General features: G+C 48.6%; 1 protein-coding gene across 1 annotated transcript in view; it reads right to left on the minus strand.

Annotated features, from left to right (window-relative positions):
• Positions 1-1,708: 1,708 nt before the first annotated feature.
• lrrc40 (leucine rich repeat containing 40) overlaps positions 1,709-18,945 on the minus strand; it is a 21,840-nt gene continuing 4,603 nt past the window's right edge. Inside the window, exons 7-15 of the mRNA XM_068743337.1 lie at positions 17,707-17,879; positions 14,885-14,975; positions 13,049-13,094; positions 11,411-11,510; positions 10,459-10,566; positions 10,271-10,381; positions 6,860-6,937; positions 5,810-5,995; positions 1,709-1,908 (exon numbers count right to left, since the gene is read on the minus strand). Of these exons, the coding sequence (XP_068599438.1) occupies positions 1,803-1,908; positions 5,810-5,995; positions 6,860-6,937; positions 10,271-10,381; positions 10,459-10,566; positions 11,411-11,510; positions 13,049-13,094; positions 14,885-14,975; positions 17,707-17,879 (999 nt within the window). The 3' untranslated portion in view covers positions 1,709-1,802. The remainder of the gene's footprint in view (positions 1,909-5,809; positions 5,996-6,859; positions 6,938-10,270; positions 10,382-10,458; positions 10,567-11,410; positions 11,511-13,048; positions 13,095-14,884; positions 14,976-17,706; positions 17,880-18,945) is intronic.

Consider the following 18,945-nt stretch of genomic DNA (forward strand, 5'->3'; position numbering starts at 1 on the left):
TCTCTTTTTCAGGTGACAAAGTCTCCCCTTTCATGCTGGGGGAGGCCTCTGGTAGAGCTGGGGGGGACAACCACGACTCTCTGCGTTTTACTGCGAGGCTCACAAGGTCCTTTTCCTTTAGTCCTTTAGTCCTTGTTGAACCTGCACGTTGAGAGCGTTCCCCATCGTCTTGGTGAATGTGTCCACCTCACCGGTGATTTAACAGTCTAATCTCAGAATTGAACCACAGAGCTTTCCTTTTTGGTTTTAGTTTTTTAATTCTTAAGGGGGCGATGGAGTCAAGCGTCGTGCGCATCAAGTCCCCAACACCACCTACAAGATGATCTATGTGGGAGGGGCTAAAGTTACCACACGACTCCTCAGTAATGTTAAGGCTCGATAAAGAGTTTAATGCTGATGGGATCACTTCTTTGAATGAATGAATGAATGATTCGTTTGTTTAACAGGGACAGCGCACATTAATAAACATTTCTGTCAATGTGCCAGAATTAGCCAAAAGGCTATTTTTCATCTGTTGTCCCTGGACAGAAATTCCATGGCCCCAAAATATATATACATATGAAATAAAATTAATAAAAATACAGATATAAAATAACCACATAAATAAAAACTATATCAACTAAAACAATTTCAAGTAACACTAAAACTTAATGTCTATTAAGTAAAATTTTATAAAGCAACTAAAATCATAAAAACAGGTGACAGTAAAAAACAACAAATTAAACAGCAGTTTCTCCCAGTGACGACACAACTGTGTGCTAATGAGCCATTCCTTAAGGTGAAATTTAAATGCATTACAGCTCTCTGGATTTCTGACGATAACTGGGATGGAATTCCACTCATGTGCAGCTTTAAAGGAAAAGGCAGATTGACCAAATGTGCTTTTCCTGAGTGGGATAACACAGTCCCCTCTTGCAGCACCTCTAGAGACTCGATGTGTGGCAGTTCTTACATCCACAAACTGTCCGAGCGGAGGAGAATTTGAATTTAGCAATAGCACCATCAGACAGACATCTAGTCAAGGCAGTTCTGTTTGATGGAACGTAGTCCAATAATACAAACGTAAAAGTGATGAACTTGTGGTCTGATAAAAAAGGGTTCAGTGGAAATACAATTAATTGATCAATATCAATACCATACGTGAGAGCCAGATCCAAGGTGTGATTAAAGCTGTGGGGGGGGGGGTTCGTTCACTCTGTGGGAGGAGCCAATTGAGTCCAGTAATGAGAGGAAGGCAGTAGCAAGGCAGTCGTCACTGAATCTACATGAATGTCAAAATCTCCCACAAGTATCTGTTCTGTTTTCAGAACTAAGCTTGTTAAATTCAGAATACACGTCTGTGTATCCACTCCTGACGCTCCTGTTTCTGTGATGTGTTCTGTACTAGTGTTTTTTTAACTTACCGGTAGTCTATTTTAGGGTGTACGCTACAGCTAGCATTTATTATTATTACTGTTACATGCACGACTTCACCGAGAAACATTCCCCGTCTGTGAACCCTCACTGACAATAAACTGACCGAGTCTGACGCTGGCTTGTGTTGTAAAGTGATAAAGTACAGTACGAGTACAGCCGCACCAGCGGGGCCGACCCATTACTTATGGCCATGAGTTTGTGACATTCCTGAACGTCTCTCAGATTGGGGATTGGATGAGCTTCAAATACGGAACGCCAAACCACAACTCCCGTCAGCAAACCGGAGACAAAGACCAAAAGCGTCAAGAGTTTATTCATTATTAGCCCGTTTCATAGTTGCTTTCTCTATCCAATCACAGCTCAACATTCAGTATTGATCACTCTGGTCATGCTGGTATGCGGCTGCGTAGATACTCCAACACCGCCTCTGTTCCTTTGGCCACAACGGCTGCTTTGGGGGTGCGAAAAGGATTTCCTTCCAGGCTGAGATGTCTGCAGAATAAAACACAAGTAAGTATTATTCACCTAAAAGTCACGTATTCTACCATTTCTCCACAAGTTAACGCAGCTCCCAAACACGTATATGAAATACCTGAGCCAGTCTTTGGTCAAAACAGCAACCAGATGCTGCAGGACAGCGTCCCTCATTTCTGTCTCAACCAGATGCTGCAGGACAGCGTCCCTCATTTCTGTCTCAAACAGATGCTGCAGGACAGCGTCCCTCATTTCTGTCTCAAACAGATGCTGCAGGACAGCGTCCCTCATTTCTGTCTCAAACAGATGCTGCAGGACAGCGTCCCTCATGTCTGTCTCAAACAGATGCTGCAGGACAGCGTCCCTCTTTTCTGTCTCAAACAGATGCCGCAGGACAGCGTCCCTCATGTCTGTCTCAAACAGATGCTGCAGGACAGCGTCCCTCATTTCTGTCTCAAACAGATGCTGCAGGACAGCGTCCCTCTTTTCTGTCTCAAACAGATGCTGCAGGACAGCGTCCCTCATTTCTGTCTCAAACAGATGCTGCAGGACAGCGTCCCTCATTTCTGTCTCAAACAGATGCTGCAGGACATAGTCCCTCATTTCTCTCTCAAACAGATGCTGCAGGACGGCGTCCCTCATTTCTGTCTCAAACAGATGCTGCAGGACAGCGTCCCTCATTTCTGTCTCAAACAGATGCTGCAGGACAGAGTCCCTCATTTCTCTCTCAAACAGATGCTGCAGGACAGCGTCCCTCATTTCTGTCTCAAACAGATGCTGCAGGACAGCGTCCCTCATTTCTGTCTCAAACAGATGCTGCAGGACAGCGTCCCTCATTTCTGTCTCAAACAGATGCTGCAGGACAGCGTCCCTCTTTTCTGTCTCAAACAGATGCTGCAGGACAGCGTCCCTCATTTCTGTCTCAAACAGATGCTGCAGGACAGCGTCCCTCATTTCTGTCTCAAACAGATGCTGCAGGACGGCGTCCCTCTTTTCTGTCTCAAACAGATGCTGCAGGACAGCGTCCCTCATTTCTGTCTCAAACAGATGCTGCAGGACAGCGTCCCTCATTTCTGTCTCAAACAGATGCTGCAGGACAGCGTCCCTCGTTTCTGTCTCAAACAGATGCTGCAGGACAGCGTCCCTCATGTCTGTCTCTAACAGATGCTGCAGGACAGTGCCCCTCCTTTCTGTCTCAAACAGATGCTGCAGGACAGCGTCCCTCATTTCTGTCTCAAACAGATGCTGCAGGACAGCGTCCCTCATTTCTGTCTCAAACAGATGCTGCAGGACAGCGTCCCTCATTTCTGTCTCAAACAGATGCTGCAGGACAGCGTCCCTCATTTCTGTCTCAAACAGATGCTGCAGGACAGAGTCCCTCATTTCTGTCTCAAACAGATGCTGCAGGACAGCGTCCCTCATTTCTGTCTCAAACAGATGCTGCAGGACAGAGTCCCTCATTTCTGTCTCAAACAGATGCTGCAGGACGGCGTCCCTCATTTCTGTCTCAAACAGATGCTGCAGGACAGCGTCCCTCATTTCTGTCTCAAACAGATGCTGCAGGACAGCGTCCCTCATTTCTGTCTCAAACAGATGCTGCAGGACAGCGTCCCTCATTTCTGTCTCAAACAGATGCTGCAGGACAGCGTCCCTCTTTTCTGTCTCAAACAGATGCTGCAGGACAGCGTCCCTCATTTCTGTCTCAAACAGATGCTGCAGGACAGCGTCCCTCATTTCTGTCTCAAACAGATGCTGCAGGACGGCGTCCCTCTTTTCTGTCTCAAACAGATGCTGCAGGACAGCGTCCCTCATTTCTGTCTCAAACAGATGCTGCAGGACAGCGTCCCTCATTTCTGTCTCAAACAGATGCTGCAGGACAGCGTCCCTCATTTCTGTCTCAAACAGATGCTGCAGGACGGCGTCCCTCTTTTCTGTCTCAAACAGATGCTGCAGGACAGCGTCCCTCATTTCTGTCTCAAACAGATGCTGCAGGACAGCGTCCCTCATTTCTGTCTCAAACAGATGCTGCAGGACAGCGTCCCTCGTTTCTGTCTCAAACAGATGCTGCAGGACAGCGTCCCTCATTTCTGTCTCAAACAGATGCTGCAGGACGGCGTCCCTCATTTCTGTCTCAAACAGATGCTGCAGGACAGCGTCCCTCTTTTCTGTCTCAAACAGATGCTGCAGGACAGCGTCCCTCGTTTCTGTCTCAAACAGATGCTGCAGGACAGCGTCCCTCATTTCTGTCTCAAACAGATGCTGCAGGACAGCGTCCCTCTTTTCTGTCTCAAACAGATGCTGCAGGACAGCGTCCCTCATGTCTGTCTCAAACAGATGCTGCAGGACAGCGTCCCTCATGTCTGTCTCAAACAGATGCTGCAGGACAGCGTCCCTCTTTTCTGTCTCAAACAGATGCTGCAGGACAGCGTCCCTCGTTTCTGTCTCAAACAGATGCTGCAGGACAGCGTCCCTCATTTCTGTCTCAAACAGATGCTGCAGGACAGCGTCCCTCTTTTCTGTCTCAAACAGATGCTGCAGGACAGCGTCCCTCATGTCTGTCTCAAACAGATGCTGCAGGACAGCGTCCCTCATGTCTGTCTCAAACAGATGCTGCAGGACAGCGTCCCTCATTTCTGTCTCAAACAGATGCTGCAGGACAGCGTCCCTCATTTCTGTCTCAAACAGATGCTGCAGGACAGCGTCCCTCATTTCTGTCTCAAACAGATGCTGCAGGACAGCGTCCCTCATTTCTGTCTCAAACAGATGCTGCAGGACGGCGTCCCTCATTTCTGTCTCAAACAGATGCTGCAGGACGGCGTCCCTCATTTCTGTCTCAAACAGATGCTGCAGGACAGCGTCCCTCTTTTCTGTCTCAAACAGATGCTGCAGGACAGCGTCCCTCGTTTCTGTCTCAAACAGATGCTGCAGGACAGCGTCCCTCATTTCTGTCTCAAACAGATGCTGCAGGACAGCGTCCCTCTTTTCTGTCTCAAACAGATGCTGCAGGACAGCGTCCCTCATGTCTGTCTCAAACAGATGCTGCAGGACAGCGTCCCTCATGTCTGTCTCAAACAGATGCTGCAGGACAGCGTCCCTCTTTTCTGTCTCAAACAGATGCTGCAGGACAGCGTCCCTCGTTTCTGTCTCAAACAGATGCTGCAGGACAGCGTCCCTCATTTCTGTCTCAAACAGATGCTGCAGGACAGCGTCCCTCTTTTCTGTCTCAAACAGATGCTGCAGGACAGCGTCCCTCATGTCTGTCTCAAACAGATGCTGCAGGACAGCGTCCCTCATGTCTGTCTCAAACAGATGCTGCAGGACAGCGTCCCTCATTTCTGTCTCAAACAGATGCTGCAGGACAGCGTCCCTCATTTCTGTCTCAAACAGATGCTGCAGGACAGCGTCCCTCATTCCTTTAAGAAACGCTCTCAACCCGGAAGCTAAAGTACGTTCATAGCTAGCACGCTAGCATGGTAGCGTTTTAACACACAAATAAACATTTTGGCCAATCAGCCCAATCGGGGGGCGAGTGTCTCTACACACACACACGGCGTGATTTGTCCTCTGCTCTGCCTTCGTCCTCTTCCTCTTCCTCACCACCAGCCTATGCTCTCTCCCTCCCCGACCTTAAGCTGCTCCGTCTACACTAGATGTCGTCCCCTCTTGTAGGTCACCCTGTGTTCTCGTCTGACTCCTGCCATGTCCCTCCTTTAAAGTCCACCTCCATCTGTCCTTTGAGCTCAATGACTTATTTCTTACTTTTGTGTTTTTCAGTGAAATAATAGATGCATTTAGAGTCGGTAACTACATCATGATATAAATACGGGACATCCCGAGTATCACCGGACGAAGGTTGGAGACTGCAGCTCACGTGGCGTTCAAAGACAAACCAAAGACTCCGGGAAAGCGCTCTCCGTACCTGAGGCTGCTGCACAGGCCGAGTTCAGGGGGGATTTTCAGCAGGTCGTTGTTGGAGAGATCCAGAGTTGATAGATGAACCAACTTCATCAAACGACTCGGGTTAACCTCATTCACTTGGTTGTTACCAAGCAACACCGTTTCCAAAGAAACGATTTGATAGAGGACTTCAGGGAAGGACTTGAACCTATATTGGGGCAGCAAACGGTCAGTGGACAAGTCTCAATAATACATGTCCTCCTCGGAGTCGAGGAGAGACACAGACGGGATTCGACTGTTCAGACGAGCCGCTGGTGACTTCGTCTCTAGAGCAGCGCCCCCCAAGCCTTCTGGAGCCGATCCATGCAAAGGGCTACCAGTCCACCATTAACGCTACTCATCTCCGGAAACACGCTGATCATGATTCATGATTACTCACACTAATTACTAACAACGTTTTAACAAGGCAGGGGACAGATTTGTCTTATTTTATACAACATCTTGAGAAACCATGTAAATAAACATTCCACAAAGAATAGGGTCATCAATGGTTATTATTTTTGTAATCTTGTGTTGTTTTAACACATAAAATAATATAAAGACGAATTTAAACAGCAGGAAACCGTCCCCAGTCACAACTGCTGCTGCAGGATGATTCCAGAACGGACTGAGAATCCCCTTGAGCTGCTTCCACCAGGAATAAACCACCGGCCGCCCCTCGAATGAAGCACAGAATCTCTCAGCGGTAAACACCAATCACTGGGCTGCAGGGATTTTGGTGCGACGACATCCACTACACTGAAAGTGAAGTTACTGGATACATGCGGAGTGTCTCTCTTCGCTGTTGCAGCAGAGCAGCAATTTGCAGACAGTCCCTGCTGGGGCAGAGCTCCTCAAACCGAACCTACTCCGGTAGACTCCGCCTTCGGACCGCGGCAGCTCCAATTGCACGTCTTCGTTTAAAAACACTTTTTATTGAACCAGGTAAGCTTGCCTCGGTTCCTCTGTATTCATGATTCGTTCTATCGCGTTTCTTTTCACCGGTGTAACTGGTCCATAAACAGCGAGCTACCTGTTGTACTTCAGGGTAATGGAGCAGAGTTTCCTCAAGTTCCTCATTTCCTGTGGTAAATCACTGAGCTGGTTGTTCCTGAAAGAAAACAAAGGCAGAAAGAAGTTGAACATGAAGAATCCTTTGTGTGTTCAAAGCTTTCCGTCATTCAAATTCAACTTTCATGACAATGACTTCACACGTAAGAATCCGATTGACCTCTGACACAGACGTGTGAGCAGGGATCATTCCGACCTGCATTAATCAGGAACAGAAAACCCTCAATTATAGTGTTAACTCAAATGTTGATGCATTTTGTTCAGCTAACACAAATACTAGAAATAGTAAATCCCAAAGACACTCTAGTTCGAGAACCCTTTTCAACAGATATACTATATACTGAACGCGAGCAAGTAAAAACGAAGGGAAAGAAAGTAAACTCAATACTGTCTAACGCAAGGACGAGAAATCTCGTGGCACGGGATCTCGACCCATGCCGGACATTCTTTCAATAAGACGTACCGTATAGGTCACACTTGTGTTTCACAGTTTAGGTGGTCCCGTGACTTATACTCAGGTGCGACTACTATAATATTAAAATATGTACAGTGAACCCCAGTTTGTCTGCAGCTCCAACTCAAGTATCTGCAACAATTCTTTTCACTCAGCATTCAGATCACGAGGAGGAGTGATCTGAATTTCTAATGAAAACACACCAGATTTGAATCACGTGATCAGTTTGTGTATTTCAAGGACTGCGTTCCTTCACCTTTGCAATATTTCAAAAATCAGGGACCTATTAACCCGAAAAGATGCAGAAAAGGTTGTCCATGCTTCCTGAACTTCCTGTTATTAAACCTAAATAAAACGGAGGTTCTGGTTCTTGGGCCAAAGCATCTCAGAAATGTTTGTTCTAGTGTTGTAGTTGAACTCGATGGCGTCTCAGTGTCCACCAGCACCACGTCCAAGAATCTGGGGGTAATCTTTGATCAGGACCTGTCCTTTCAGTCCCAGATAAAGAACGTTTCAAGGGCTGCGTTCTTTCACCTTCGGAATATTTCAAAGGTCAGGCACCTACTAACCCGAAAAGATGCAGAAAAAATAGTCCATGCTTTTGTGACTTCCAGACTGGACTACTGCAACTCCTTACTGCCCGGCTGCCCCAAAAGGTCTATTAAACATCTCCAGCTAATCCAGAACGCAGCAGCTTGGGTTCTGATCCAGAACGCAGCAGCTCGGGTTGTGATCCAGAATGCAGCAGCTTGGGTTCTGATCCAGAACGCAGCAGCTCAGGTTGTGATCCAGAATGCAGCAGCTCGGGTTCTGATCCAGAACGCAGCAGCTCGGGTTGTGATTCAGAATGCAGCAGCTTGGGTTCTGATCCAGAACGCAGCAGCTCGGGTTGTGATCCAGAACGCAGCAGCTTGGGTTCTGATCCAGAATGCAGCAGCTTGGGTTCTGATCCAGAACGCAGCAGCTCGGGTTCTAACAGGAACCAGACTGAGAGAACACATTTCCCCTGTTCTGGCGTCTCTGCATTGGCTTCCTGTTAGGGAACGGATTGAATATAAAATCCTTCTGCTCACTTTTAAAGCCCTCACCAGCCAGGCCCCTCCGTACCTTACAGAGATGATTATCCCGTATTGCCCCACTAGAACCCTGCGGTCCCAAAATGCTGGCCTGCTCGTGGTTCCAGACATTTCCAAGAGCAGACAGGGGGGCGGAGCTTCATATATCAAGCTCCTTTATGGTGGAATCAGCTCCCTGATTGGTTCGTGAGACAGACACCATCTCTATGTTCAAGAGTAGATTAAAGACTTTCCTTTTTAACAAAGCTTATAACTAATCGATGCAGTAATCAGTATAATCAATCTGCTGTCATTAGGCAGCACTGGTGGCTTAACATCATGACACACTGAGCTCCTCCCCCTTTATCTGGTTATTCATGTTATAAATATATGTCAGTAATCTCTCTCTCTTCCTGTAGTCTTGTGCTCTCTCTCCCTCTGTTTGTCCCTCTCTCTCTTTCAGGTCCTTCTGTCCGTGGTGCTGCAGAACCTGGACCTGTGGCCTCAGCACCAATGTCCACGTCGCTAGCATCATTCATTCATTCATTCATTCATTCATTCATTCATTTTCTCTCTCTCTCTCTCTCTCTCTCTCTCTCTCTCTCTCGCCGGTCACACAGATGGCCGTCCACCATGAGTCTTAGGTTCTGTCCAAGGTTTCTGCCTGTTAGAGGTAGTTTTTCCTTGCCTCCGTCTCCAGAGTTCTTGCTCTTGTGGGTCAAGTTGGGTTCTGTGTTTCCCTGCTAATCCTGTAAAGCCTTGAGACGACTTCCTGCTGTGATCCGGCGCTATATAAATAAAGGTGAATTTAATTGAAAAAAAGCGCCTGAGAACTGCGTTAACTTGTGGAAAAAGGGTATAATATGTCTCCTTTAAGTAATTGTGACTTTAGAAACCAGCCTTTGTGAGTGATCCGTATTGCTCTTTTCTGTCGGGCAGTTAAAGAACACAGAGAGGTTTTATAGGCGTGTCCCCAAACCTCAGCACGGTGCTGAAAATAAGGAGAGACTAGTTCTAAGACTCTCCTCGCTTTATTTATTACTGCACCGGTTCTTGAGACTTTGTTCTGTGTATACTTCATATGCGGTTTCCAGATAATTTTGCATCTATGATTTTCTAGAGTTCTATATACACAGATCACAATAATATTTGTTTTTCTTGCAGAGTTCAACTGATAAGCATTCCAGGACATTATCCACCACAGCTGTCAATCCCTCTAATGTTCTATCGATATACAGTACATACACCTGTTTCCCTGTTTCTATATGTCAGTTCATAACCCTCCCTGTCAAAGTCGATTCCTTTTCAATATTCATCCATGTTTCTGATATTGCAATAATATTGAAAGGTTGTGTAAAAGTATTCAGGTAGTCCTTAATATTATTGAAATGTGCATGCTACGCGCAGCATACACAACAAACCATGTGTGTGCTGCACGTAGCATGCGCGTAGCATGCACGACAAACCATGTGTGCTGCACGTAGCATGCGCGTAGCATGCACGACAAACCATGTGTGCTGCACGTAGCATGCGCGTAGCATGCACGACAAACCATGTGTGTGCTGCACGTAGCATGCACAACAAACCATGTGTGTGCTGCACGTAGCATGCGCGTAGCATGCACGACAAACCATGTGTGTGCTGCACGTAGCATGCACGTAGCATGCACGTAGCATGCCCGTAGCATGCCCGTAGCATGCACGGCCGGCTGACTGGGTGTCCGGTGTGTTTCGTTTTCGGTTGTTGTGCAAAATACATTTCCCAAAGTGCAACTTAGAGTCCGGAAAATACGGTCCTTAAGAGCTACTTTCTCACACTACACAAACAATGACATTTAAAAAGACATGCAAGAACGCATGTATACCTGAAGTCAATGCGAGTGAGCTGCTGCAAGAGGCACACGTCCAGAGAGCAGCAGCTCAGCCTGTTGAAGGCCAGATTTATGTCCGACACCGATGACTGGAGTTCCAGCAGTCTGCACAAACAACACACAAACGCTCAAAGGAGCTGAAAGCGATGATGTCACCAGCACCAGTGTGGCTGTGCGCGTACCTGGAAGGTATGGCGGTGAGCTCATTCTTGCTGAAGTCAACAGCGGTAACGTTTTTATTTGCTGCAGCATCGAATTGCTCATCTGGAATATCTGCGACCTGCTTGCCACTAAACACAGACACGAGCAGTTACTCTGACGCGAAGCCGCCGTCTGTAGCTCAGTAAGGTGCTGCTGTTACCATGGCAACTGGCTGTAGCACAGTAAGAGAGTGGACCCTGAGTGATTGCGTGGGACAAGTGTCACCGCCGTGTGAATGCTGGCGTGAGCTACGCGTGCTTCACCACTGTTTTCTGTTAAGCCCCCCCAGAAAGAAGGAACCATTTTGGGACCCCTCATCCGCCACCATGACTGAATAATACAATTTATATATAAACAAGTTGTGCTGATTTAATTGCTTGGCAGCAGAAGAGCAAATACTCCCTGAACACGCTTAGAGTGAGCGACACACTGCAAGTAGAACGTGCCACTGCCCCCTATTGTAGTGGATGTGCAATTACACTTGACCCGGGGTTTCACTGCCGACTCCAGCACTACTTGAACCAGATGGACGTACACTACCGTTCAGAGGTTCGGGGTCACTGGGGTCACCCAGACAAAGGTCAGTCCCATCGCTTCTCTGAGCAGCTAAACTGTGTTCAGCTGTGCTAACATGCTTGCAGGGGTTCCTACCCACCCATCAGCCTCCTGAGCCAATGAGCAAACACATTGTAGCATCAGAACCCTGCAGTGATGCTGCTGCAGACGGGCCTCGATGCACCGATGTAGATGCTGCACCGACCAGACGTCATTCACCACATTAGCAATGTACAGCGTGTATTTCTGCGTTGTTTAAACATTGCTTTTCTTTCAAAAATAAGGCACTTTCTAAGTGACCCCGAACTTTTTAACAGTAGTGTATACCGCGACGGACATATCCTTAAATCTGTAGTGCATCGGGGGGGTGTCATTAACCTGTACAGCAGCAACTTGAGAGTCTGAATATTATGTACGTTGACCGTGGCCTGGCTGGGTAACGTCACAGCTGTATGTCCATCTGCTGCCTCCGGCTCTTCTGCAAACAACACACACACACACACACACACACACACACACACACACACACACACACACACACACACACACACACACAGCGAGATAAGAGCAGCTGGCCTCCTATCAGAATGTTGGTGGTTAGCTCTTCAGCTTGTTGGACTTTGTGTCTAACCCTCTTTAAACGCTTTAAACTCACGTTTCCCATGTTGCTACACTATATTTGTGGTTTTGGGTCATTACCAATCCAAAAACAGCGAAATAAACCATCCCGTCAATCCTGCGCAGTTCTGTAATCACGCGTCTGGAAGAAATCTCTGACTGTTCCGTCAGAGTACGAGCGTGCACGTCTTGTGCAGGTTGACGCTCTACCTGCGGCGATTAGCCCTGCAGTACTGAGAGTAGCAACGTGTCAGGGAATCGCTGCACTGATCGTCGCTCCAGCTACCAGCTTCAGAGGACAGACGAGCAGAGGGAAGTTTATTTCCGGTGGTAATGTTCTGGCGAAAAAATTGGCAAAAATATTTTATTGTGTGCTAAACACTTTGAGAATCTCGGACAATATAACGCCGGACTAGCTACGAAGGTTTATCGAACAGACGAGCACTACCAACTGTCCGGGAGAGAAGTGGAGACGAGCCAGAAATTGTGAGTGTTTTAATATTATGAAAGGGCTGGGCAATTTTGCCTAAAAAAATATTTGATTATTAAATGGAAATAAATCGATTTTAGATTTTTTTTTTCTACATTTATAAGATAAGATAATTTATAAATGACTCAAACCCGAACCAGTTCCAAATGACCGAATTACTGATCCCTTTCTCTGCACGGAGTTCGCCTCCACTCGCAGCGGCAGCCATGTTGTTTCTTTCCGTTTAAGCGTGAGCGCTACGGAAGCTCACGATGAGGAATAGTGCAACGGAACACGGATAAACTGTGGCGGGGAAAAACCCGAGTTTGCAAAATTTACATTGATTTTAGCAAAAAAAAATGGATAAACTGATGAAATCTCTGTGCTTGCTCCACCGTTGGGTACCACATAAAAGGTATTTGATTTCATTCTTGTTCTCCTTGATTTGCCTTTGTAAAGATTGTAAAAATGTTTTATGTTTTTTGTGTGCCTTAAGCCGTGAGCCTTCACAACATTTCGTTGTGTCGCATGATGACAATAAAGACTCTTGAATGTTGAATAAACCTAACAAAAGCTAAAGCACGTTTCCAGTGCAGCACTGTCATTCCAATCTGTGGCCTAAATGTTCTCGTAACTGCAACCGATCCAATCCTAAAGACGCCCCACTGGGATCAATAAGGGATTCTCATTCTGATATTCCGTTGCTGGTGCCTTAGACATTGTGCTGCCACTGCGGTGAAACAACAGACTTGCTATGAATAAATCCGGCACTGCCTCACCAGCACACTGACACAAGGTGAAAAGAGCCTCCCCGGTTTTTGGGTTCGTTGCGTCTTCCTCAGAGGAACCTGATCGTTTACAATGCTAACCGAGTGAAGAGCAGCGATGAAGAAGCAATACAGGTTCCAGGAAACGGAACATGCGTGTACCTTTAAGTCTTCCTCTTAAGTACTTCAGAAGCTCGTTGGTTCCTTTCTGTCAAACACAATAGTGGAAGGTGTTAGAAAAGGAATAGGAATGTGTGCCGCATGAACACAAACACAACCAAAGAACGGCCGTTACAAACAGAACTACCACCGTGACCGTGTACTCGGTGTGAGGGTCGCCGTTACAAACAGAACTACCACCGTGACCGTGTACTCAGTGTGAGGGTCGCCGTTATAAACAGAACTACCACTGTGACCGTGTACTCGGTGTGAGGGTCGCCGTTATAAACAGAACTACCACTGTGACCGTGTACTCGGTGTGAGGGTCGCCGTTACAAACAGAACTACCACTGTGACCGTGTACTCAGTGTGAGGGTCGCCGTTATAAACAGAACTACACCGTGACCGTGTACTCAGTGTGAGGGTCGCCGTTATAAACAGAACTACCACTGTGACCGTGTACTCGGTGTGAGGGTCGCCGTTATAAACAGAACTACACCGTGACCGTGTACTCGGTGTGAGGGTCGCCGTTATAAACAGAACTACCACCGTGACCGTGTACTCAGTGTGAGGGTCGCCGTTATAAACAGAACTACCACCGTGACCGTGTACTCAGTGTGAGGGTCGCCGTTACAAACAGAACTACCACCGTGACCGTGTACTCGGTGTGAGGGTCGCCGTTACAAACAGAACTACCACCGTGACCGTGTACTCGGTGTGAGGGTCGCCGTTACAAACAGAACTACCACCGTGACCGTGTACTCGGTGTGAGGGTCGCCGTTACAAACAGAACTACCACCGTGACCGTGTACTCAGTGTGAGGGTCGCCGTTACAAACAGAACTACCACCGTGACCGTGTACTCAGTGTGAGGGTCGCCGTTATAAACAGAACTACCACTGTGACCGTGTACTCTGTGTGAGGGTCGCCGTTATAAACAGAACTACCACCGTGACCGTGTACTCAGTGTGAGGGTCGCCGTTATAAACAGAACTACCACCGTGACCGTGTACTCGGTGTGAGGGTCGCCGTTATAAACAGAACTACACCGTGACCGTGTACTCAGTGTGAGGGTCGCCGTTATAAACAGAACTACCACCGTGACCGTGTACTCGGTGTGAGGGTCGCCGTTATAAACAGAACTACCACCGTGACCGTGTACTCGGTGTGAGGGTCGCCGTTATAAACAGAACTACCACCGTGACCGTGTACTCAGTGTGAGGGTAGCCGTTATAAACAGAACTACACCGTGACCGTGTACTCAGTGTGAGGGTCGCCGTTATAAACAGAACTATCACCGTGACCGTGTACTCAGTGTGAGGGTCGCCGTTACAAACAGAACTACCACCGTGACCGTGTACTCAGTGTGAGGGTCGCCGTTACAAACAGAACTACCACCGTGACCGTGTACTCAGTGTGAGGGTCGCCGCTATAAACAGAACTACCACCGTGACCGTGTACTCAGTGTGAGGGTCGCCGTTACAAACAGAACTACCACCGTGACCGTGTACTCAGTGTGAGGGTCGCCGTTATAAACAGAACTACCACCGTGACCGTGTGCTCGGTGTGAGGGTCGCCGTTATAAACAGAACTACCACCGTGACCGTGTACTCAGTGTGAGGGTCGCCGTTATAAACAGAACTACCACTGTGACCGTGTACTCGGTGTGAGGGTCGCCGTTATAAACAGAACTATACCGTGACCGTGTACTCGGTGTGAGGGTCGCCGTTATAAACAGAACTACCACCGTGACCGTGTACTCAGTGTGAGGGTCGCCGTTATAAACAGAACTACCACTGTGACCGTGTACTCGGTGTGAGGGTCGAGGGGATTCACTTACAGCCAGCAGGTCTCTTCTGATTCCTCTCAAAGGGTTTCCCTCCAAACATAACACTTTCAGATTGGGCAGCAGGCAGAGCGATGCTGGAAGGCTGACACACACACACACACACACACACACACACACACACACACACACACACACACAGCATCTACCAGCATCTCTATGCTGCTTCCGATAGTTCACACTGAGCAGCATAGAAGTGAAGAATCACACACCAAAACATTTAACGTGACTTTACAGACTTGTTGAAAAGAACTTTTAAATGTGAAAACATTGTACAACAAATCAGTACGCGACAAATACTCCAGTGAGTGCAAAATAGCACGCACTGCTTTAGATATGTGGTATAGCGATGGTGATCTTTCAGGGTCACCTACTTTTTGTGCAAACCCCACAACTAATGTGCATCGTAGTATCAACACCCTCGAGAAAACGATCGCCTTAGCCTAAACGTATGAACGGAAACCACTAAATGTCCACATTTGAATAGAACTCAACACTAAAAAGGCCCAGCGAGATAATATTACTGAGAAGTGTGTAAAGGTTGTTTGTGTGACTATCGGTAGAAGGATGCTGAGGATGGAACTGCCAGGGAACAGGGCTAGAGGACGACCCAGGAGAAGACACATGGACGTAGTGAGGGAGGACATGAGAGTGGCTGGTGTTGGGGAGGACGATGCAAAGGACAGGGCTAGAGGACGACCCAGGAGAAGAGACATGGACGTAGTGAGGGAGGACATGAGAGCGGCTGGTGTTGGGGAGGACGATGCAAAGGACAGGGCTAGAGGACGACCCAGGAGAAGACACATGGACGTAGTGAGGGAGGACATGAGAGTGGCTGGTGTTGGGGAGGACGATGCAAAGGACAGGGCTAGAGGACGACCCAGGAGAAGAGACATGGACGTAGTGAGGGAGGACATGAGAGTGGCTGGTGTTGGGGAGGACGATGCAAAGGACAGGGCTAGAGGACGACCCAGGAGAAGAGACATGGACGTAGTGAGGGAGGACATGAGAGCGGCTGGTGTTGGGGAGGACGATGCAAAGGACAGGGCTAGAGGACGACCCAGGAGAAGACACATGGACGTAGTGAGGGAGGACATGAGAGTGGCTGGTGTTGGGGAGGACGATGCAAAGGACAGGGCTAGAGGACGACCCAGGAGAAGAGACATGGACGTAGTGAGGGAGGACATGAGAGTGGCTGGTGTTGGGGAGGACGATGCAAAGGACAGGGCTAGAGGACGACCCAGGAGAAGAGACATGGACGTAGTGAGGGAGGACATGAGAGTGGCTGGTGTTGGGGAGGACGATGCAAAGGACAGGGCTAGAGGACGACCCAGGAGAAGACACATGGACGTAGTGAGGGAGGACATGAGAGCGGCTGGTGTTGGGGAGGACGATGCAAAGGACAGGACTAGAGGACGACCCAGGAGAAGAGACATGGACGTAGTGAGGGAGGACATGAGAGTGGCTGGTGTTGGGGAGGACGATGCAAAGGACAGGGCTAGAGGACGACCCAGGAGAAGAGACATGGACGTAGTGAGGGAGGACATGAGAGTGGCTGGTGTTGGGGAGGACGATGCAAAGGACAGGGCTAGAGGACGACCCAGGAGAAGAGACATGGACGTAGTGAGGGAGGACATGAGAGTGGCTGGTGTTGGGGAGGACGATGCAAAGGACAGGGCTAGAGGACGACCCAGGAGAAGACACATGGACGTAGTGAGGGAGGACATGAGAGCGGCTGGTGTTGGGGAGGACGATGCAAAGGACAGGACTAGAGGACGACCCAGGAGAAGAGACATGGACGTAGTGAGGGAGGACATGAGAGTGGCTGGTGTTGGGGAGGACGATGCAAAGGACAGGGCTAGAGGACGACCCAGGAGAAGAGACATGGACGTAGTGAGGGAGGACATGAGAGTGGCTGGTGTTGGGGAGGACGATGCAAAGGACAGGGCTAGAGGACGACCCAGGAGAAGACACATGGACGTAGTGAGGGAGGACATGAGAGTGGCTGGTGTTGGGGAGGACGATGCAAAGGACAGGGCTAGAGGACGACCCAGGAGAAGAGACATGGACGTAGTGAGGGAGGACATGAGAGTGGCTGGTGTTGGGGAGGACGATGCAAAGGACAGGGCTAGAGGACGACCCAGGAGAAGAGACATGGACGTAGTGAGGGAGGACATGAGAGTGGCTGGTGTTGGGGAGGACGATGCAAAGGACAGGGCTAGAGGACGACCCAGGAGAAGAGACATGGACGTAGTGAGGGAGGACATGAGAGTGGCTGGTGTTGGGGAGGACGATGCAAAGGACAGGACTAGAGGACGACCCAGGAGAAGAGACATGGACGTAGTGAGGGAGGACATGAGAGTGGCTGGTGTTGGGGAGGACGATGCAAAGGACAGGGCTAGAGGACGACCCAGGAGAAGAGACATGGACGTAGTGAGGGAGGACATGAGAGTGGCTGGTGTTGGGGAGGACGATGCAAAGGACAGGACTAGAGGACGACCCAGGAGAAGAGACATGGACGTAGTGAGGGAGGACATGAGAGTGGCTGGTGTTGGGGAGGACGATGCAAAGGACAGGGCTAGAGGACGACCCAGGAGAAGAGACATGGACGTAGTGAGGGAGGACATGAGAGTGGCTGGTGTTGGGGAGGACGATGCAAAGGACAGGGTGAAGTGGAGAACGTAGGGTTGCTGTGGCAACCCCTCAGGGGACATAGGATAGTAAATACCGCCGGGCGAGCGTTGGCAGAGACCGGCTGTGTACGTGAGTGTTTGATGGACGATCCCTGAAGGAGCAGCACGACGCCGGTAACGTACGCATCGACGTCGTTGTTGGTGAGATCGAGGCGTGTGAGCGTGCTCAGCGAGCCGATCTCTGCGGGAAGCTTTTTGATCTTGTTGTCTCGCAGTTCGAGGACCGAGATGGCCGTCAGACACGCTAGCTGTTCAGTCTCCAACTGCTCAATGTGGTTGTTCCCAACGTACAGGTCCTACACACACACGCACACACACACACACACACACGTACACTATGAACCACATAACACCGTTTGCAGACGACACTGTTCTAATCAGTCCGCCCCAGGATGGTGAGGTCGAGCATGGGAGCGGTGCTGAACATTAACAAAACTAAAGACATGGCTATCGACTTCAGGAAACCTTTGAACTCAACTGCAATCAGGGGCTCTCTGGTCGGGTCAGTCGAGTCATACAAGTACCCCGGAACGGTGATTGATTATGAGCTGAAGCACGACCAAAACTCTGCTGCAATCTGCAAAAAGGGTCTGCAGAGACTCCACTTTCTGCACAGACTGAACACTTTTAATGTGGACAAAACTTTGATGGTCTTATTTTATACATCTTTTATCGAGTCCATTTTAACCTTCTGTATAATTTCCTGGTATGGAAATCTCTCAGTGCAAAACATAAACAGTTTGTCCAGCATTGTGAAGGTAGCGAGTGAAGCCAGCGAGTGAAGCCATCGGCCCACAGCAGCTTTCCTTGGCTGAGATCTTTGGCCGGCAGGTGTTGCCGAAGGCACGGTCGGTTCTGTCCAGCTCGGATCACCCTCTCTTGGAGGAGTTTTCTCTCCTACGCTCTGGGCGGAGGTACAAACTCCCAGGATAAAGAGCAACAGATTTAAATTATCATTCGTCCCAAGTGCAATAAATGTCCTTAACCTGCGCTAACCTTCACTGGTCTGCGCTGCTAAGCAGCACTTTATTCATTTATTGGGGGCCTCCATCCCAGAGATGGGACAGATGCATCTTTTTACTGTGTTTAATGTTCCATGTCTTCCTATATGTTGTGATTGTGTTACTGTTGTTGTTGACCAAAGTAAATAAATAAAGCTCTGAACTGAAGTGAACATTTAGCAGTAGACCAATAAATGAAATGAACAGAATTTGATGATGAGACGCTGCGTCTATAACCGTCGTTATATACTCGATGCACCACCACAGCTCCCTCAGTCAAATACCCGCCCCAATGGTCTAAAACACAGAACAATGGGGCAGCGCCATTTTGGGGAAAAATGTGAATTACAATTCTTAGGCA

The sequence above is a fragment of the Brachionichthys hirsutus genome, chromosome 9, assembly GCF_040956055.1.
Source record: "Brachionichthys hirsutus isolate HB-005 chromosome 9, CSIRO-AGI_Bhir_v1, whole genome shotgun sequence".
Lineage (NCBI taxonomy): Eukaryota > Metazoa > Chordata > Actinopteri > Lophiiformes > Brachionichthyidae > Brachionichthys > Brachionichthys hirsutus.